Source organism: Haplochromis burtoni, unplaced genomic scaffold, assembly GCF_018398535.1.
Source record: "Haplochromis burtoni strain Fernald_Lab_line unplaced genomic scaffold, NCSU_Asbu1 Contig_37, whole genome shotgun sequence".
In the NCBI taxonomy this organism is placed as follows: Eukaryota; Metazoa; Chordata; class Actinopteri; order Cichliformes; family Cichlidae; genus Haplochromis; species Haplochromis burtoni.
The window spans coordinates 2,476,001-2,498,475 of record NW_024582398.1 but is presented as its reverse complement, the minus strand read 5'-3'; the positions used below and the strand labels follow the sequence as shown (position 1 = coordinate 2,498,475).

Below are 22,475 nucleotides of genomic sequence, written 5' to 3'. Positions count from 1 at the left end.
CTTGTTTGCGCTTAATGCTAAAGGCGACCGTGAGATTTCTGAGTAGCAATGCGCCGAATTAAGCAATAGAAGTGGCCTCTTAACCTCCTACGACCCGAACTCTTCCACTGCATGCATTTTTAATTTCTCTTTGATATTTGGTCACATTGGGGCCCGATGAATGTAAAAACAAAGAATTACCAGATTTATTTATTTATTTTTACCTTATTTTTGTTATTAATAAAAAATAAGAGCCACATATGAGGATATTCATTTAAAATTGTGATAGAACAGTAGCAGTATAATGTCCTCATAAGTGGATACCAGGCCCTTGTAGAGCAAAATTCAGTATTTTGGTGTAAATAACCCAAAATGTGACGTCCCCATATGTGGACGCCAGGTCCTAGGAGGTTAAAGCTGAGGGTGCTAAACAGATGATACAGAAGTGATGCGTCTGCTTCACACGCTCGAATCTGCTCAGCTTTATTTATCTTTTCTGCACAACTGATGCATCCTACTCTTAGATGCACAAGTCTCCCAACTTATGGTGACCCTCCCACGGTTCACTATCCCACAAACACTTTTCTCCATCCCCTTTGCTTTCTCCCTCCTCTTCAGGTTGTCATATTAAAGTCGTGCCAGCAGAGGGGGCTGCCGCTTTCAGACTTCTTCGCCTATGAAAAAAGTTACCTTTCGTCTATCTGGTCAAATTCTGTCTTTTACTCAGTTGAGTTTTTCCATTTGTTTTCGTGTTATCTCCCAGGCTGAGCAGACAAAATTATGCAAATTGCTTCAAATCATTGCATTTTCATTCTACATGCGACTTCTCAGCTTAAAAACGTTCCCTCAAAGCAGGCCATTGCAAATGATAGACATGACATCTCTGTCTTATCTTTGTCTTTTTTTTATACATTTGGAAAATGTAATTCCACCCAGTGATACTGAGTTGTTTTGAAAGCCATGTAGGGACTGGTAATCCACCGAGAACAGTGAAATTCATTAAATGTCAAAGCGGGTGCCAGTTTTCTTTTCTTTTTCTGTTTTTTGTTGTTGGAAGAAGTTGCATCTTTGCAGATCTGTGTTTAAAGATTAAAGATGCCCCTGAATAAAATCTGAAGCAAAATCTTTCTCCCAGCAAGTTTTCCCAACTTGTAAATATTCTTCTCTTGTGCATTGCGTGAGATCATGTGGGTCACAGTTACTTACCCAAGAAACACTGGGCCATTTTAAGACAGTCTTGCTAAAGTCACATGGCTTGGATAGAAGCTTGAGGATAGCAATGCCTCATCATCAGCCACCAACCACGAGATCACAGGGAAGAGACGAAACAGGGGGAACTGAACAAAGAGGATTTGCCAAAGCAGTAAGTGAGTCGTGGATTAACATGGATAATCTGCTCATTAGTGATGTTCTATCATTTGAAAGGACTCTTGAATGTCAGGAAGTTTGCCTTTTAAAATATTGAATACTGTATTTGGCTTGCTGTAACCTAAAATCAGATGGTTTAATCCCTTCAAGATGAATGTTAACTTTGTTTAAATGGAGCTCTTGTTACGTCAGGCATCACATCAACAAGTGTTTGTTTTTCGGCCCGCCTCTCCCTCTGTCTCTTCCCATCTTCCTCTGTGTATTGGATGTTGAGCCCTTGTGCTCAGTAACTCTTTTGTCCTCCAAACATTCCCTTATAATGCTACTTGCTGCTTGGGTGGAGACAGTACCCGCTAGCACCTACTTTATATCAACAAAGGCAGTGTTTACTTCCTAAACACTAAAGAGTGAGAAGAACTGGATTCAAGTGAAAAAGGACTGTACGTCATTGACTGGTGAGTAACACCACCATCATGGAATGAAATTGATAATAACTGTTGTGAGTCTTATAACCTAAAATAATATATCTGAAACTCTAATTCTGAACATTGTTCTCATATGTTCTCAAAACAGGAACTGTGACAAAGATGACCTTGATCATTACTGTAACTGCTGATTCCTTGCAGTGCATTTCTAGGATGACTCTTGTCAAGAAGTCGGCTTGAGCCGGGAGTTTCTCATTAATACCTCCACAGTAAACGGCTTTTGTTGAGGAGCTGAAACTTGAGAGCTGTGAGTGGTAACCTAAGCTCCAGAGGGATGACTCTCCGTAGGCCAGCTGCCCACCTAAGGAGGACTCCAGGTTGGAGGAGATCAGGAGATGAGTCCTACTGGGAGAGCTTGATGTCAGAAGGGCCCGCTGTTTCTCATCCACCACGTGCACCGCGGCCCCAGAGCGCCATTGAAGGTGGCCAGCTGGACAGCTGGCTAGAGCACCTGCAGGCTATGCAGAGCAAACTTAAAGCCCCAGCTCATAATCAGGCTCGAGGGTTCAATGACCGAACAACATCCATGCCTGTTCTGAACAAAGAGCCAACTGGACGTGCTTGGAGACACACGGGTTTTCCCTCTTTCAGCAGGGTCTCATCTTCATGTGAGAGTTCAAGCCTATGTGACAGCTCGCTGGGCAGCCAGGAGTTCCTCCAGACTGGGGTTTTTTCACCTCCGGAGCGCAGAGGAAGCTGGGAGAGAGCCCATATCATGCAGGCTCCAGAAAAGGAACAAGCCGAACTTAGTTATCTTTCTCCAGTCAAAATTGGATGGCTGCCAATCCAAAGAAGAGTGATGATGGTTGCAGACACTTGCAACCAAAACCAATTTTTGGACCATGCTCCCGGCCATGTAAGACACATAACACCTGGTACAAAAAAAAAAACATTTGGCAATAGAATATTTTATGAAATTCTTTTATCTGCAGTTAAATTAGTGAGGACTGAAGAATGCAGAGAATTTGAGCAGTTGCACTCTGCACCTTTCTGGGAAACCAGTTAGAGTAACACAATTCTACAACAAGCACTGGCAAAGATTTAGCTTGGATTTGGCTTTGGCAACATTTTGAATTGTGGGACTTTTGCATGTTAGTGTTGTGTATGCTCATGGAGTCTGAAGCTAAGTGTTTTGCAATGAAAGTGACGCTGCTTTGTGGCAGGCACTGTAGAGTAAAACACACAGAGTGCCACAGAGAGCCATTTGTAGTCAAGTCTCTGTTACCCAGGAAGAAGGCAGCGCTCTGGCATCCTTTGAAAACAGCTTACTCTGCAGGAACTCAGTGCATTCTCAAAAGGTTTACGACTCATTTGGAGCTATGTGCTCTGTGCCCAAAGAGAGAAGCAAGTCAATGTACAGAAATAATTTAATAGGAGCATCAGTGATCTGATAATATGGCTTTGAATTGATAAGTTGGTGTGCTGTAGAGATCTGACTGAACTGATGCATTAAACAGATTCCTAGTGACTCCTGACTGATCAAAATGAGGCTGTTTATATTTTCAGTTGTTTCCACTCTAAAAAAAAAAAGCTCTGAATGATTGTGGTTAAAACTTAAAACTTTAAGGGAGATGCGCTTTATTTAGGAAAATAGATATAGAATATATAATAGAATAATAGAATAGTTAGACTGAAAACAAGAGGAATCAGCTAACCTGATATTGTCGGACAGACATTGACTAGCTATACCTTTTCCCTTTTCAGTCTTTCTGAGAAAACCTGTTAGCTAGAAGTTGGCTGCTGTGATAGCATCATATTTACCATGCAAGTCTTAGTCAGTATACCAAAATAGACGTAGCCTCTTTGACTGAAAACATAAGCAACTTTGGAAGTGCTTTAAACATGGATCCTTTCTAATGGCCACTGGAAGCAAATCTTTTGCTAATGAGAATAAATCTGGGAAGTTTATGGGGAAAACAGACCGCTTCCCCCTTTGATCATCTTCCCAGTAAATATATTCCCGTTGAGCTTATGGTGTCATTTATTAGTTTGAAATCTTACTAAATATAACATGATGCACATTTTGAACATTTTGGCCACCATTAGCATCCAGAAGGACAATAAAGGTGGGTGTGCTTTAGAGCAGGTCTTCCTTGTTAGTGACACCTCACTTAAATTGTTAGTTAATATTAATCTCTGGCTTTCTTTTCATCTTCCTCCCATTGCCCCCCAACCAGGGATTTTCTCTCTACTATTGTAGGGTCTTTTCCTTACAATATAAAGTACCTTGAGGGGACTGCTGTTGTGATATAAATCAAACTGAACTGAACTACCCTATCAAAGTGCAGACAGATTAAAATCCACCTGACATAACATCTCTTTTGGAAAAGCTAAGATGCTAGCAGCCAAAACACTTCAAAAATGGGGCTTTGCCTTTTCCCACTCTTTTGAATGTATCAAACACTGACCGAAAAAAAAATCTGTACTCTTAGACCAGTGGTTCTCAAAGTGTGTGGTGCGGCCCACTGGTGGGGCACAGAGTTCTTAAAGGTGGGGGGGCAAGTTACCTGGCAGAAAGGTCATGCGGAACTAATGTTTAGCATCGGAATCACTTTTATGGCGGAACAGAGAAATTTGCGGCAGTTACGTTACTAATATGCGGATCCGCTGAAAAGCTGCAGCTGCGTGTGTAAGTCGCCAGCCGCAATAAAGAAGTGTACTAAAAAGTGCGTGCATGTGGTCGGGTCTGTCATGCATGCATGTCATTTACAGTGGTGCCGATACCCAGGACTGGGTCACTTGAGACCTGACCAATGTTCGCACTTTTCAGTACACTTCTTTATTGTAGCTTTTCAGGTACATCCTACACACATCAACAACAACAGGACCTAGTTCATTCTGTTTTAAGCCGGCGAGGCGTGATTGGGGATGCCGCTCAGGTGCGTCCGCTTCCCCGCAGCCGCAGCACAGACCACGCCCCGCCACAGCTCTGCAGTTAAAAACAGGCTCGCTGCAGCCACTAAGAGTGAATAGTATTAAACTCTCACTAAATTATATATTTTTCATCTCAAGTTCACACTTTTCTGGATTGCTTTTTTTATAAGACTAAAACTGAACTTTATTTTTCCATGTTGGCAATTTTCACATTCTGTTTAACTTGTTCCATTTTTGCAGAAGTGGTGCAAACTAATGAAGCAGTCTAATGACAAAAGTTACAAATTGTTGTTTGAAATGAAAGTTGTTGGTTTAAAACAAAAAATACTGAAGGATTCATTGGGAATGAGTTTATTATCTAAATAAAGTTGCTGCTAGGCTTTTCTGTCATTGTTTTGTTTAGATGGGGCTGAAAATATTTCTTCGTGCCATGTGGGGAATGATGTAAAAAGTTTGAGAACCACTGTCCAAGACGGTTATTACTAATGTAATAATAATTTTTTGTAATTTCTCTGCCACACTCTTTCTTTTTCCAGCTGAAACTGAAACAACCCATCACTCCAACATTTCAGAAGAATCAAGCAACACCTAAGGCACAGAGTACGTATGCAATTTGCCACTTGTATAACAGATGGGCTTTCAGCTGAGTGTAGTAAAACAAAATTCAGTTATGCAAATCTATACATTATGCAAGTGTTATAACTGAAAACCATACATAAAATAAAAGATTTAAAAAATGTAAAGAGTAGGCTATTTGTCTGTCACCAAGAAACGTAATTAATGGCATAATAAATATAGTCATAGGGTAACTATAGGGGCTGGGTTAGCTAGGAGGAGAACAAGGGCTTATTTCAGGGCTGACTTGCCACACAGTTTACTTGCCTGTAATCAGCTCCTTGCAGCAGTGTTGCCCCTGTCCTTTTTCAAATGTTCCACACCGACTGGCTGGATGATCACTTTAAACGACATCTTCTAAAACAAAGTCAATTTCAAGAACAACTGATCGTGACTGTTGTGCCACGGTGTTCTGGCAGTATTGCAGGCAAAGGAAATGGGCACTATTAGGCCTGAAAAGCTGATGAAAAAGAGGTAGGGGCTGGCATGGAAACGAAAGGGCAGAAAGATAAGAGATGCTGACTGACTGGAAAAGTGGCCGTGTTAATCTTTAAGCATGACATCTAGCTCCATCTGGATTTGATCTGAGGTTTGATCTTTCAGCCTTGTTCTTGTTTATACATAGATTATCCTGACAGGGCTCAGGCTCAGAAATCAAAGTAATCCATTCATGACTTCGATAGACAGCATATTTTCAAAGATAAGTAAACCTCATTAATATCTTATAAAGGCCTAATTAAACTGTGCTGATTAAGGTGGCATGACATTTTGTATTTTTTATTATTAACCATTTTCAAATAGTCTTTGATATAGGTTAGACTGCCTTTTCACAATCCAGCTGATATTTACCGTTTAGTTATAATTTCTGTGCAACACATACTTTTTCTAGAAAAACTGCATTTAACACATGGCTTTTCCCAAGGTTTTCTGAAAACAATAATAATTACCTCTCAATTAAATAATCCATAAATATAGTTCAGTTGAACAAAATAATAAATAGTCAGGTGCACACAATGGCCAAACTCAACATCAATCACCACCAGTGAGTTGAAACAGGAAACAACTATCTCTATGAAGGTCTGCATCCAAATTTGTTTTATTGCTAGTCACTTTTGCTCAGCCGCCAGTGGATTTAAGTACACAATTTCACACCTGAAACCAAATGAATTTTAAATCGCAGTTATTCCAATAAGAATCAACTCAGTTGCGCCGGAACTAGAAAATGTATTTCTCGTTATTTTTTCTCTCTCTCTCTTTCTGGTTGTTGCTGACAACAGAACAAGCAGAAGTAGTTTTAATCAGAGCTGAGGTCTCATTGCAGACATTTAGTGCCCTCTGCCTCCATAAAAGTCACATTTAACAAACTTGAAATGGTCTGGTGTTAATGAGCAAATGATAATAAAAATTGGATTGTGTGCTTCAAGGGCCTTCGTGTTTGGACAGGGTGGTTAATTTTCACCCTGCTCACACTTACTTTTTCGATAAAACTCATGAGGATGATGAATAAATTGGGAGGGCGGGAACTCCAGATGGGTATTTGCCATATGGCCTTGCTTCTTTATTTTCCTCTGGGATATTAAGGTCAGCTGTTGATTCAGGGAAATGGCAATTTGAGCTCAGCTAGTAGAGGTAATGAGAGAAGCTTTTCAGGGTGTTGGGGTGGGGGCTTTCTACAGACAGAAAAAAGCTATGTAATGATTAAAGCAGGTGAAAGGAGGCGTTAGAAGGGCCAAAGTCCTTTAGGAAGTCGGAAGACATTTGTCTTTAGGTCTAATCTTGTTTGCAAAGCTCTGCAATTTTCACCTGCGCTCTCATTTTCTCCCTCAAACGGAAAAAAAAGAAGAAACCCAATACAGATTACACGCACAAGGGTTATCCCAAAGTGAGAGCATGTTACCATGGTAACAGCAGCAGGTGGAAACACAGTCAGGGTGGCAGTCAGGGCTGAGAGGCAGACCAGTCAAGTTGCTGTGTCTCCTGGGTAAGGAGACAAGTGACTCTGGGGTGGTGCTAAATTCACTTTGCTGTGCCAGTGTCAATTATTGACAGTGTCAACATTGCTCTACAGTCACAGGAATGGATGACTTGCATGTTTGTGTGTGGCAAAGACAGAGAAAGAGAGAGAGAGTGCGGGCGAGTTAGGACGTGAGAGTATGTGTTGCAGAGACTGTGACAGTGGATCATTTGTTTTGCCTTGATACACAGATGCAGAGGTGGAGAGAAGTCACGCCACTGCCACTGCTCTGGGTGTGAAGACGTGGCAGACACCTGATCAAGGCGCTCCTGTTATTAAACAGGTAACTGATAGCAGGTTTTGAAATATAAAGTACCACATAGGTTAGGAGACAGTTTTACAAAGGAAGGATATGATGATGATTGTTATTATTGGGCCCATTTATGGCTGGAGATGCAAGGTATTTCTTTTTATATAATGAAGTTTTGTTGTTGTTGTTATCATGCTCACTTTTGCTCTTTTGCTTAAACCAGAATCCCTCCCATTTCTAACCAGGCTTGGGGCTATATACATATCATCTGTTCGATATTTGAAGATCTATATATATATATATATATATATATAGATATATATAGATAGATAGAGAGAGAGAGAGAGAGAGAGACAGAGAGAGAGAGAGAGAGAGAGAGAGAGAGAGAGATTGTTGTTGTTGTTTTTTAACCTTTATTTAACCAGGAAGTATCTCTCGCAAGATCTCTTGCAAGACTGTACTAGGCCTGACATATAAGAGAAATAACATTTTTACATAAATAACATTTTTTTCTAATGGCAGGAGAAACTAGATTATAGAATTAATCCCTTAAAGGATTTCTAAAGCTAATTTATTGAACTAGAGCTTAAAAACAGACAAATAAATGGAACAGTGGAAGAAGAGAGAAAGAGAGAGAGAGAAATGGTTGCAGTCTACAAATAGTATCTGACTTGATCAAGACAAAGTTAAGAATGAATGTCATGAAGTGATCTCTTTGTTCTATGGATCTATAAAGTTGTGCTAGATGCTTTTTCTTTCTGGCAAATTGTTTTGTTTTTCCTTAAAATTCAGCCATAGAGTGCAATCGCTATAGTCACTTCAAATCAGGTAAAAACTCCCCAACATTGTAGATAATAATCCTGTGGCACAACAAACCCCTATGAGAAACCACTTGCCAACAGTGAGGAGAAATAAAAACTTCCTTTCAGCAGAAATTTCTGGCTGCTGAAGCCACAAGTTATTGCTAAACCAGACTCTGGGAAGGTGTCATCTGCTGTGACTAGTTAGAGTGAGGGGGAAGCAAAGAAAAAAATGAAATCCAAAGATACAACAAACAATATAGGTAGAAACAGTCAGCAGGTTGTTTAGGCCCATAACAACAAATCAGGAACATGAAGCTGTGGATTCAGTTAAACCTGCAGAAAATACAGGAAGGGAAAGAACACAGAGGACAAAAGCACATACTACAGAAGAGAGAAGGCACAGTAATGTCATAAGGAAACCAAGGTTAACACAGTTTAACATGTAGTCTTTACAAACACAGCACAAAATCATAGTCAAAGCAGTGGTGTGGACTTCCTTAAAAGAAAACTGAAATGGCTAAACTCCTTTATGGTTTATGCACCTTTGATAAACGAGGGAGATATGTCTTATCATTTAAAAGAGGGACATATCAGTGTTTCTCCATGCTCCATAAACACCATCAGAATGCTCCAGCCTAAGGACCAGAATCTTTGCTTTTCGCCTGTTGAGGATAGAGTCTCATTGTTATTCTGTGAGGGATAAGTCACGCTGTGTGCTGGCTTTGCCTGCTGCTGCTTCCATTGCCACTGGGGCATTTAGTGTGTCAAGCATGGGGAGAGTCATCTGACTAAAGAACAAACAGCAAAGCCCTGAAGAAAGACAAGACAGTTGACCTGTTGTTGAAATGTAATATTAGAAAGATGTCATGTTGTCAATATTTTATGCCAAGTTATGTTTCATTTTCTCCATATGCCACTTAAAAGCAGCAGCACAGACTGAATGTAGATGAATGTGAAGCACGTGTTTTAATGTGTTGATGTATGACAAATCATTAACCATAAGACATCATCAACAACAGTAGGGTAGGACTGGGTTTTCATATATAATTAAAAAATGTTATCACATAAAATCTCATTTGTCCACACGCTGTAGGTGCCAGAAAAGCCTAGCTTTCCTGCTAATGAAGGGGACAGACCTGTCGGCTGGCAAGCTCTGAGAAGGGGCTGGAATACCAACAGGGTGTCAGCTTTCCCTGGAGGCAGTAAGACCATTGAGCTCCCCACAGGGACCAACTCAGACCCTAATAGGAAATCCCTTTTGATGAAAACAGCCAGCACAGAGGCCCTCAGGCATCCTCTGCTGAATCGCACAACTTCTGCAACAGGCAATAGTCCGCAGCCTTCAGACATACAGACAAACTCCGCTGTGGGAATCTTCATCCCTCAAAACAAACCTGGCTTCTCCTCCATCACTATCTCCTCCAGAAAAGTGAGCAGAACAGCTAGTCTACCTGGCTCTGATACTAGCAACCACTCTTCCCAGTCACGTGAGTCTCCTTCTCCACACAACAGCTTGGACCACCAGCCCATGGACCCAAACTCCAGGCATTTAACAGTGCAACGGAAAGCCACTATAGTCAAAGTAACAGAGAAAAGGGTGATTTCAAGTCCTGTATCAAACACAAACACAGCACGGACACCACCGGGAAGCAATGGTCTGGACACAGTGGTCCACAGAAGGAAGGCCACCATCATCAAAGTGACAGAACACAGAGAAAGCTACAGTCCAGGCAGACTGAGGGCCAAACACCCAGAGTATAGACACAGCTATAGTGAGGGAACATATATGGGCAACAACACATGGAGTCAGGAAAATCATTCACAAAATAATGAACAACCTTCTTATCGTCATCTGAATTTTATCCCAAACTCTGCAGCACCAAATACATATACTTCAGATCCAGAGAAAAATGGCTCGCGGCACAGATCCACACTGAGCCTTTTCCTAAACAACCCTCCTGGTGTAGCAGCACCCACATCCTCAGAGATTTCTCCAAAGCCTGTTGGACAGCGATCGGGGAGGCTGCACAGACCACTGAGCTGGTATGGCAATGTGATTGGACACACTGAGACAAGCAAGGAGAATTTGACACAACCATCTGCCAGGAAATGGAGCGCTGGACTCCCAAAAGAGACTGATATCAACCCTTTGAACTCGGACAATAGTTTCATCAGTCCTGGAAAAGCAGTGAAAAGACCAGGTCAGCTTGTGGCAGAGACACTCAAGTCAAAGGCCGGTGAAAAAGAAAGATTGCCTCTACCAAAAAGCACTTTGCAGGCAGAGTCCTCCAGTCTGACTCTCATCAAGGCCCCGGGTAGGTTTCTCTGTCCCACTTTGGGAGCCTTCTTGTCAGCACACATACTCCCTCAGTCTCTGATCTCCATTTTCAAAGGATGGCAATGTCTAAATATGCACTTCCTTTGTGCCATTTGTGTGTTCTAGCTTGAAGTTATTACACACCCGCCTAGGTTTGATACAGTCTTTCACTTTTGATGTTTTATAGGCATTATTAGATTGCAATGATATTACTTCTTGATCTGCTGACACGAGCCCAATTGTCACTCACGGAAGATGTCTTCGCCTGTGTCGAGCAACATCAGCTAGACGCAAAGGTGCCCATCAGCACCTAGATATGCATTCTCATTTTCACCTTTTTTTCATTTTCCCACGCAGGCCTTTGCATGCATAATCTATTCCTGCCCCCTTTTCACTGGCAGCACAGGGAAGGAAGGGAAATCACAAGCTGCTAAACATGGTGAAAATAAGGTATTAGAATGTGTTAGAATCTGGTTTGGCGTTAAAGCCCTGCAATGCAGCAGTTCTATTTGTATGTGTTTCTTTGCGCTAATCAGGTTGTGGGGACACAAATCTGTTCACACAGTAATATTGTGGGGACTCGGGCCATCTGGGTGCCCAAAATAAGTCTTAAAAGTTTTCTGCTTACTTTAAAATAGATCTAACATGCATTTTCTCACCTTCTGTCATATTTACAGTTCTGTGCAATAGTCTTACACCATCACCGTTTCTTTATATGCTCAGAAAATAGGAAATAGGTGCAGTGACTTTTTGACAACATACATGGAAAAAAGTATGTAAGGCAAAAACAGAGTCTGTAAAATTGTAACAAGCCTGAAAGCCAATATGTGGTATGACTACTTTTATTCTTCAGCACAGCCTGAACTCTCTCAGACAAGCTTTCTTGTCATTTCTTTAAGTGGTCTTCTGGAAGAGTTTTCTGCAAGGCTTCTTGAAGGGCATTCAAAGATCTTCTTTGGATATTGGCCGCATTTTGTTCTGTTACCTGTCAAGATTAGAGATGGGAATCCATAAGAATTTAGGGATTCTGATTCCATTTTTGATATCACTTATCAATGCGATTCCTTATTAATTCTCTTATCGATTCTCATTGGGATCTCACTGGCTCCAAGTAACCACCATTGCTAAGCAGCAATAAATAAATTGCATTCATGCAAATTAATTGCATGCTGTGGGTCCAATGTTTGTGCATGTTTGTTGAAGTATTTCCCCTCTTTGTTGTGATCAGTGTCAGGAGTCGTTATTCAAAAAAGTAATTACACATACTTAAAAGTAATGCAGTACGTTACTTAATTACTACCAGGTTTATGTTTAGGGTTGCCAACTCCCTGAAAAATAAATAAGGGACACCTCGTGGCCAGGGCCGGGCGACCCAGTTGTCTTCACCCTTCCCAGTGTGGTGAATTTTCTAGCTCTTTTTTATGTGTGAAATTATTTTTTTTAACCATTTGACTTGAAGTTGATTTAAGTAGATGCATATTCTATTCTTTGTGATATGAACACATGTGAAACAAATGATCATTTAGCCATTCATTTTTAGCTCAAAATGACAACATTAACACAATAAAACAGGTCTCTTTCTTAAACAGAAGCCTGTCATGCTTAACTTTTGAGAATATAAGTAAATCTTTCTTTAAAAGAACTCTGTCCTGCTTAACTTAAAATAATAGAAAACAATAGAAAGAAAAACATTCTTGTAACAGTGCACATATAGTGCATTTAGTACAATTGGCTTCGGTTGAGGTATTATTTCAGCTTTTCTAATGCTAATCAGCTGCTCCCGTTTGAAAACCCGCTTGTTGCCATGATTACGCATCATAACTCATCGTCATTATTCATCTATGTATTACTTTTATGTATTAGTCATCTATTTGTTGTAATCATCTATCCTTGCAGTTGTTTATTACACAAAATAAGTTATATTATCACACTTCTGGCCACATAGCGCTGATATTCACTGCACATGCTCATATTAACTTTTTCCAGCCAGGTGTTTTCCTTTTCCCATTCTTCCCTTTCTCTGAGGGGAACAAACATTGCTGCTCTAATGCTGGGCTTACACCGTGCGATTTTTGGCCCATTTTGAGCCGATTTTTGAGTCGTGCGACCGTTTTGGTGATCGGACCGATTTTGGCCTTCATCGTGCGTCGTGTAGTATACGTGGGGTAAAGAGAAGTGATTAACACCTCACGACCAGCTCCCGATCATCAATCGCTCGTGAGGGTGTCACCGCAGCCGCTCACACTGCTCACGTGCAAACACGTAAAGGTCGGTGAAAAAGACGGAATAGCACAGCTGTGCAGCGTGTGCACTATCCACAAGCGATGGAGGCACAACTTGTAGAACTTTGGAAAGCTCATCCGAGCCTTTTCGATGTGGCCTCACAAAATTATCACGACCACAACAACCGTGAAAATAGTTGGATCTACATTGCTGCTCAATCACAGCTGCCTGATAAATGTTTTTCATTAGCAATTTAGCAAAGTTGATGGTGGTGGTGTGCCTGTCTGAGTGAAAGAAAGAAAAAACAGAGAGAGAGAGCGAAAGAAAGACTGCTATAACCTTAATTTTATGGAGGCACAGTGTGAGCTCTCAGGTCTCATCAGAGCATCGGGCGGTATAGTATGAGACCTGCATCGTGACCTACGAACTTCTAACCCCTGCGAGTCAATCATGCAGTTTGAGCAGGAGCTGAATAACGCGACTGAAAAAAATCGCACAGTGTATGTCCAGCTTTAGGTGTACTGTCGTCCGAGACTTGCACCGCAGTGTCAGCGTTTGTTTCCCTGTTGGCCATGCTTCTTGTTTTGGTCATCTGTTGTCTTCCGGTATTTTCTCCGTAAGCGGCCTTTCCTCGACCAATGAGATGAGCGGTAATCTGAATTGTCATACTCAAATTGTCACAAGTGTGCTGTCAGCTCATTGGTCACAAAGCAGGAGAGGGGCTGGGAATTATGTTTTCAAACAAAGTGTTAATTCCATTAAAAGTTATAGACTACTTTTGATTCTCACTGTATTACGGGACAAAGTGCGTCCCTTATTAGCTCAATACAGGACGTGTACTTTTGTTTCTAAATACGGGACGATTCCGTTTTTTAAGGGACGGTTGGCAACCCTATTTATGTTACTCTGTAAAATTGAAACAAACTGTCTCATAATCAACATTTCACGATATAAATTTGAGGCAATAACCCCCACAAACCAACACAAATCCCCAATTAGGACACACAACTTTAATATCTTTCTCTGAGTAGAATACAAAGCTGGCCGCACAAAACAATGACAAAAATCAGCACAAAAAAGAGATCAACACATTGATTCTGCGTTAGAAACACGAGCAGGTAAAAGGCGGCTGCAGTCTGACTGCTCATCTGTTTGTTACTTGTTGAAGTTCAGGGTTTGGCTGCTGGAGTCTATATTCATTCAGCTTTCACTTTGGGATCTTGGCTAGGTTAGCGTTAGCTATCTGTGCAGTTGCTTGCAGAGAACCAAAGTTCTGTTAGCCGCATAATGCGTTTTTTTCTGTCCTGGGTGCAGTTTTCCACTTTACCATTTATCACTGACGGCATATATGATGACTCTTTAGCGAACAGCAGGTCCTGTGTGAGGTCTTTGGTGATTCTTTTTCCTATTTCTAAGGTCATGACTTGCAGATACTACTTGAAATTGTTTTTTTTTTTTAGCCTAGCATTCCCTTTTGTTTTGGTTTCCTCAAATTCTTTTTAAGGACACACTGCACAACATTCAGAAATAGACAAAGTTTTTGGGTAGCAGCACTTCAGGAATATCTTGTTGTTGCAAAAAAATAATATTTTATGCCAGTCAAACTGTGTTATCGTTGTCATTTTTCATAGCTTCAGCAAACAAAGGAGAAATACTGTGTTTTTGACAGGCTGCCTGCCATTGACAAATTGCCTAAAGATCCTATTCAAAATGAATTCTTTGCTAAGTTGTCTGTTATGTGTAGACACAGCACTGGTTTATCCATTGAGTTATGTGTATTTTTTACTCCTTAAATGATTAATAGATCAATTTTAAGTGGCTTAACAAACAAAAAAAAAAGCAAAAAACCCCACAAGGACTGGACTGAAAGTGAGTGAAGAGCAGTCAATGTCAAAAGAAAAACATCTGAAAGAACTATTGTGCAAGGCCACTTTAAAAAGATTACAAGAAAACTCTGGCTTCTCAGAAGAAAAAGATAAAGAAATGATTGGTGGGTCAATACTTTTACACAGTGCTGTATGCACACAGAGAGATGGATACTACTACTAAATAAATATTGCCACTAAAGTTTTGAATAATGAAGCTAAAGTTGTTACAAGTAATCTATACGAGCCAAAAGCTTTGTCCTCACACTGATTCTAATTCCTTTCTGCCTGTAGCATTATATTAGATCCAAAAAATATTCTTGGTAAAAAAGCAAATAAGTGTATTTTCCAAAAATCTCAAAATTTCAAGTTAAGTCTTCACAGTGTGCAGTTGTTAAAAGACTCAGCTGAAGCTATCTTTTGGAAAATCTGAATATCCAGGTGAATAAGTAAGAAGATCAGGGAGTCTTCTGCTGAGCAACTGTGTTTCTTGATTCATGATGTCTTTTCTCTGTGTGAAATTATTAATTATTCTTTAATCACATTCATTAAGAGTGTCATCAATTAATTACAAGGCCCTAGGCAACATCATTTAAATTCAACGTTTGTTACAGTCAACCACCAAATGAGGCAGGATATTATACAGTGCAGAAATCTGCACCGAAGCAGGAATGATAGCTCCGAAACAGCCACTGTCAATGTTTTACTCACTCTTCAGTTACATCAAAGCCCTTTTGGATTTCAGATCCCCACTCCCAACAGTCTCCAGAGGAAGTGACTGCCCTCAATGCGGCTGCGATCATAGCAAATATCAAACTCCAAAGACAACTTAGTAAGAAGAAAAAACCAAGTGGCGATTCTGAAACGGATTCCACTGCATCACCCCAGGGAAATTCTGGTATTATTACTTCTCTCTTCCTCTAATTATATATATATATACTCATAATACTCACTGTATAAAGCATTTATCTTCATTACAATAAAGTAAAACTATTGGTGGTTCAACATTTCCCCCCCACACCTATACATCCTTAATTTTATCAATACTAATATCGTAAAATTCCTTGACTTATACATACTATGCCAACCTGGTTCACTCCAGTAATTTATATGTCATGGAGACCCAGGGGGCTCCTGAGGAACTGTGCATTGCAGTCAGGCATGTGAAGCTAAGCCATGTGTACATGAAAACCCAAAGTAGTTGATTTCCTCTGTCTTGATAGTGACAGATGAGGGAGAGCGTGCAAAGCAGCATCCTAATCACAGCCGACGCCTCAACCGGCCTCATGCTGAATTTGTTCCACTGAGTCTAGATGCTGAACAGTCATCTGAAGCTGTTTCTCTTCAGGTGAGTTTATTTTCTGTGCTAATAAAACAATTTTGAGAAATTGATTTCATTTTCTAAATAAAAAGTCCAGAGCCACAGTGTAACCAGCCAGAGTAACTTCCCTCTCCTAAGAGTTTTTGTTTTAGGTTTACAGAACTCACAAGGCAAAACTAGCCAGTGTTTTCTTATAAAGGTTCCAAAAACAATATAAAGAAACCACTGTAATACAATTCAATATCAACAAAAAAGAATGACATATTTATACTGGCTTTAGGGGTTTTTTTTCCACGACATGCCTCACCGTGTATGCTCAGGTGCACGGGGAGTTTGAAACAAGGGTTGTGCTTAAATGTTTTCTCAAGAAGAGCAATGTATTTGTGGTTTTGGCAGGACGCGTTGCAGAGGTCTAGACCAGACTTCATTAGTCGTTCCCAAGGTAGAGTGCGAGAGCTGGAGCGAAAGGCACAGGAGAGAAGGAAACTGTCAAATTCAGTAGGCCCACAGTTGGAGAAGGCACCCAGGCAGAGGAGAGCTCTCAGCACTGGGTCTACCTCTCTGAACGGTAATGCGCTAGCAGCCAGCCTCACTTCTTGTCTCCAGTGTACTGTCCATTGTTTCTGTGCAGCTGCAGTGGCTTTTTGCCACACGACTAATCATACACGGATACAGATTTAGACAAAAAAGGGGGCAAAGGGGTGTTTGTCAGTCAGTGCTGTTTTTCTGAATTCGTGAAAATATTTCTTTTCTAATTAAAGTTAATAATAATATCTCCAAATATTTCCAAATCCACTACAATCAACAACAACCAGCAAATATTACATTAAGATTTTGCAGTAGCTTCTTCAGGGATTATTTAATTGAAATTATGAAATGAAAAACCTGGATAAGTACGTTTAATAACATAGATAAAATGTTAAAGTAGCTTAGTGCATCTTATGGATAACATAACAGACTGATATCCTAAAGTAAATCACCCTGATACACTTTATTACATTTTCTTTTCTTTTGAATGTAGTTAAAGATTTTGGAAACAGAAAGTGGCACACCTGGTGAAACTTTGACTAACTAATAAAAGCAACCTGAAGTAAGATGTTAAATAAATGGTTTTAAAGACTTAGCAGAGATTTTATGGCTCTCTCTGCCCTCTACAGGCTACAACAGAAAGGTGCACCAATGTCAAAATACCAGCTGAGAAATCAAAATGATCAGTGGTGTAATTACAAATGCCCTGCAGAATGTGACAGGTGCAAATGTGATGGTGCAAAGTGCCTTAAGAAACAAAAAGAGAAGGTTACATACTTTTAAAAAAACGATAATCTTATATGTTCAAATTCAATGTGACATTTTTTATGTTCAAACAAAAAGGAAGTGTTTTGTCTATTCCAACTTGTGTAAAAGAAAGACTGACTGCAATGCTTTGCCCTTGTGTGTGTGTGTTTCTAGGTAACCTTTTCACTCACAGAGAAAGAGCATTTTCTAGGAAAGACATGCAGCCCAGATCCAAGCTGTGAGCGCCATCTATGTTTTTACTTTGGCTCACTATCAGATGCTTTTACTTTTTAGGCTTGTATCACTCCTGCATGCCTAGGCAGAGCTCTCCTCAGTGACATCTCCCTACAAATATGCTGTTCTTGTCTTCTCTGTCGAAACTTTTGAGCATTTTTTCCTTAGGCTTTGTCTTATTTTCCTGGCAAACTCACAAAAAATTAACAAGCTGACATAGTTATATACATATAATACTGAGCAGATGTTTTTGCACCACCCCTTTTTCATTTATATATGTATATATATTTCTGCTGAGCCACTTAACAGTGACCTATGAATCACTGAAGCTTCAAGGTATACCTTCGAGGAATAAACCAGTGTCGACACATAAGAGCCAAGTTAGCCAACCAATTTTAAATTGTGTCTTGAAGCACTTTGTTACTAAAAGCCTGTGGAGGCTCTGGCTTGCAGGCAGTGCTTTTAGGTTGGGAATCTTGTCAAATTATGTCATCCCACTAAATTTTGATCCAAAAACCAATACCATCTGTAAAGCGTCTCATTAGAAACAGCTTCATTTCCAGGATGACAATGATCTTAAACACACTGCTAATGCAGTAAAGGCCTACCTGGGCAGGTTGGCAGTCTGTGGCAGGGTCAAAACAAAGCAACAGACAACCATTCGCACCTTTGACCAGTTTAGAACCTTACCCCACTAACTGTATATTTGGACTGTGGGAAGCCAGAATACCCGCATATAAGTGTGACCCCCCCACAGGGACACATTTAAACTCCATGCAGAAAAGTTCTGGACAGATGTTGGATTCAAACCCAGAGTGCTAACCACTATGCTATTGTGCTGCCAATGTGGCACATGTTTGTGTAAATCTTCAATAAAATTTCCGATTTTGCTACCAAATAATGACGAAATAAGGGGTGGCTCAAGACTTTTGCACAGTAATATAGTTCCTAATAAATGTTTTAGGTTTTTGGGGTTTTTTGAGAACCGCAGATTCCAGATCTAAAACACCATTTTTATTTTTGTACAGGACACCTGCAGATCTCAAGAGACAAAAAGAAGAAGAAAGGAGGGAGGTCAGTTTGAACAACAGATATCGAGCCGAGCTTTACAAAAAGGTAAATCCTCTACCTATTTTTCACAAAACAATCACAAATGAATCTATCAATTAAAAAAAAATGTTTAAAAATCATAGTGACTTGATTTCTGTTCAGGAACGCAAGAGAATAAATGTAATTTGACATCTTAACCAAAAAATAACAACGGCTTTACTTTTTTCTGCTTTTTTGTAAAACAGTACATTTTAAAGTTTGTGGATAACAACAATAGGCAAATAAAAGATGATCAGTTAATGAGACAACTCCACCTAACATGAGTTTAAACCATCTAATTCTAGTTGTCATCTCATTAAATATCAGCACCAGACGTTGTTACAAACACATATTTAGGTAGAACTTACGTCATCAAATCATTGAACATGGAGAATAAAGCAAATAACTCCTGTCTGGTAGTTATCTGCCCGAGACACTGAACAGAACATTAATAGCATGTATGACCCACAGGCAATTGAGCAAGTAATAACACACCTTTCCCTTACAGCTCAATTAAACCTTGGAAAGAGTGAAACATTTTTGCAGTAATGGCAAACACTTAAGGGTTTCTATGTTAATAATGCAGCCTTGTCTCTCTTCAGAACGATGCCGCTGTTGAAAATAATGCAGTAAAGTGGGCACGTAATCCATTATAATTAGCTGAAAAAAATGGATTTGTGGGGCCCTAATATCAAATTATAACAGATAAAAAGACCCACAGTTACTGATAAGGTTTGTCATTTGCTTTTGGAGGTCTGAACAATGTTTTGGTTTGTTTTGAAGTAGAAAATTACACTTTAGTTATTGCATGATCCACCAAATATTCAGTGTTGCAATAAAAATCTAGCTATAGGGAGAAATATCTACTTTTAAATGGTTTACCTTTCAATTTTATACAGTTTTTAGAGCACTAGCTTCAAGCATGTAGCAATGTAAAAAATTCTTTACATAATTAAATGCCTGCTCTGATTGTTTACAGCGAGACCCACAATAGACTGACTTTTTACGCCATTGCATGATTACTTAAACTTTCCTTTACACTTATTTTCCACTAGAGGGCGATGCTGCCTAACTTTTCTATTTTCTTGCACGCCTGCAAAAGAAACCCGATCTTAAAAAACGCACTTCAGAGGCATATTTGTCATGTTTAGCGATTGCTAGCGAGCATTCCTTTTTTGCCATTTTATAGTCAATAATTCTGATCTTCTATAGAAGTGAGTTTGATTTAGAGGAACTGTAGTCTCTCTTTCTCACCCTGCACCCCACACCCTGCCTCTCATTATGAAGAGAGACTGTGAACAGTCTCATTGTGCTGAGTGTATGAGCCCGTGTTCCTCATGAAACAAAAGGCCCTTTAGTGGCAGAGAAATCCACAGCGCAGTGCCACCATTCAGCCGAGCCTGCAGACAGAGTGGGTGCCCACACACAGCTGCTCCTCCCACACTGCTGCTGTGGCAGATAATGCAGGGAAGAAGGGCTATGATGCCAGAAGATCCAGCGGGTCTTGAAAAAGGAGCTGGAAAGCTTAACAGTTTGGGTGAGAGGGTGCCATGTACCAGGAATCGGTCCTGTTTCTGCACATGACCTCTGAAGATTAAGGAGCATGCTAGGAGACTTTTGTCTGGACCGGATTGGTTGTCTGTATATAGCCTTTATTTTGTGATATGCGTCAGCCACTTGTGTGTTTTCTTGTTACAGAAACTGCTGGATCAACTTCTTCAAAGGAGCAACAACTAAACAACTGAACACATGGATGAAGATGTAGAGAAAGGCATAAAAGACTGAGACAGTGAACTTTGCCCTTTGTCAGTTTAGTTTATTATTTTTCTAGAACCTGTCTTCTTATGTGAATTAAAAACATATATTCTCATACAAAGTAAAAAAAAGACATTTAACCTTAATGCAAATTTATTGCACTTCCTGATCAAACAATATGTAGTAAGCAAAATCAGCATATCTCACTATGTGACCTTATCACAGATAAATCCAATTACATATTTGTTCATTCTTTTGCTCTTCTATGCAAATCTGGGAAGGATGTCTTTCTGTGCTTGCTTAAAACACGTTAAACTGCTTGAAAAGCGAGCAGTGAACACACTCGGACAGGGTCCTTATGGATTCTAGAAACATCTTCAAATCAGCAGTGCCTGCTGTTTAAATGACCTTTCTATGCTCTGTCACGTGGTTGTCCTAGCCACCCTTGTGGTATGCAATTTCAAATAAAGGTTGTTGAAGGTCGAAAGTATGAAATCATGTCTGGACAGTCTGTTGTGGTTTTAATCAAACATCAGCCTCGCCGATATGGTTTCGATTAACTTCTGTTTATGCAGTTTGCTGTCTTGTTTGCACTTGATTGCAAGCTGCCTTTGTTTTGAGACTACTCCATGTAATTGGATGCAGAACAAGCGTCTCACTGTAGCAGTGGCGTCTTCTGACAGTCACTTTCACATGATACCATGTGATGTGAAGCAGCGATGTAAGACAAAATCATTCATTATGCTTCACAGTCCAATCCGGGACAGTCTTTATCCGTCGTCTTCATTTAACATCCAATGCTGAAAGAAACGTGAAGTGGGCTCTGCCACCATTCGATGCCAGATGGAGGAATGTGACCTCTTTACAGTGGAAGCCCTCCCTGTTAATGGACAGTTCAACTGAATGGAGCCTTTGTCTCTGTCATTGTGTCATGATGGACCAAGCCTCGCTGTTGCTTATTCAAATTTGTGTGTTTTGATCCAGAATGAATATGCAGTGAGCGAGGGGTGTTGCACAACAACGTGATGATTCTGGGTAAAGCAATGTGTCAATATTTATTTTTAGAACAACAGACAACAGAGCAGAAGATCTTCTCATTACTCTCAATTGTCATTTTTCCTCATTTGTCTTTAGGTTTGTGCTCCTCCGTAGTCCAGTCGTTTCATCCGTTGTAATTTTCATTGGTGTGTAGAGAAAACAGATGGTTGCTACTATTTTTATAAACCTATTTTCATGTCTGTACAATTGCATGTGTGGGTGTATTTGGACAGTGGGAGTGCGTTAATAACACCATTCATGGTGCACAATGATAATAATTTGAGACTAGAAGGACACTTGTGTACCATGGATGTTCTTTAAAGAAGATAATTGATCGCATGCATGAGGCCTTAGTCAAAGATTACCTTATTTTACCCTTGCAACTGAGTGTGTGCATATAAAAATAGCCGTTATGAAATTATTCACACATCAACTGACTCTTATTTGATTCTACATTTATGTGTTTTATATCTGAACAACTTTTGTGTTTCAACTTTTGTAAATGTGCTTTGGGAAGTGAAATTCTTTTCCATTTTGTTTCTCCCAAAATCGTTTTCTCATTGTTGCATAGGTAAGATGGAAGGACGTTCATTAATCATCTGTTCTAGCACACCAACAGAGAGCCCTGCTCTGCAAGCACCCCTTGGTTCTTAAAAGGCAAGCAGAGTGCTCCTCAGTATTCATTTATTTCCATGTTTCATCTTGGAGGCAGAGTTTTGAGAGGTTTCTGTGTGAGGGTGTATGCTTTCACACTGCGTTAAGATAACAAGTGGATACGGCGCAGTGACTTTACCTTAAGCCTTAATGCTGGAAGCATGCTGGAGCCCTACCTGAAATGCTAAACAACCCGATGCGGCGCACTGCAGAGTGCACATCGCGAAAAGCATAATTGAGCAGAGCGCTTTGGGTCTATCAGATGGCTTTCTGGCATTTTAAAATGTAAATGCGATGAAGTAAAACCACTTTTTTG

The 22,475-nt window shown here is 40.1% G+C and overlaps 1 protein-coding gene across 5 annotated transcripts; it reads left to right on the top strand.

Moving 5' to 3' along the window:
• The first annotated feature begins 425 nt into the window (after positions 1–425).
• On the top strand, positions 426–20,957 carry cunh10orf90 (chromosome unknown C10orf90 homolog). Of its 5 annotated transcripts, none has more exons than XM_042219748.1 (11): positions 1,367–1,802; positions 1,921–2,688; positions 5,243–5,306; positions 7,527–7,618; positions 9,482–10,703; positions 15,539–15,691; positions 16,023–16,141; positions 16,511–16,682; positions 17,564–17,627; positions 18,652–18,739; positions 20,411–20,957. In XM_042219748.1, exons 2-11 carry the CDS (start codon positions 2,107–2,109, stop codon positions 20,447–20,449), a joined length of 2,595 nt encoding a protein of 864 aa, XP_042075682.1. In that variant the 5' UTR covers positions 1,367–1,802; positions 1,921–2,106; the 3' UTR covers positions 20,450–20,957. The 5 variants fall into 5 exon arrangements, with proteins under 5 accessions (XP_014188261.1, XP_005919564.1, XP_042075682.1 ...); XM_005919499.3 differs by having other exon boundaries at positions 1,368–1,802; positions 16,017–16,141; XM_014332775.2 differs by lacking the exons at positions 1,367–1,802; positions 1,921–2,688 and adding an exon at positions 426–1,342 and having other exon boundaries at positions 16,017–16,141.
• The last annotated feature ends 1,518 nt before the right edge of the window (positions 20,958–22,475 follow it).

What these genes read in the sequence shown, in the direction of transcription:
- cunh10orf90 (XM_005919499.3), top strand. Translation starts at nt 2,107, where the DNA reads ATGACTCTCCGTAGGCCAGCTGCCCACCTAAGGAGGACTCCAGGTTGG. An exon ending in TGGGTCTACCTCTCTGAACG is followed by an intron (nt 16,683 to 17,563) that starts GTAATGCGCTAG and finishes GTGTGTTTCTAG; the next exon opens with GTAACCTTTTCACTCACAGA. An exon ending in ATGCAGCCCAGATCCAAGCT is followed by an intron (nt 17,628 to 18,651) that starts GTGAGCGCCATC and finishes ATTTTTGTACAG; the next exon opens with GACACCTGCAGATCTCAAGA.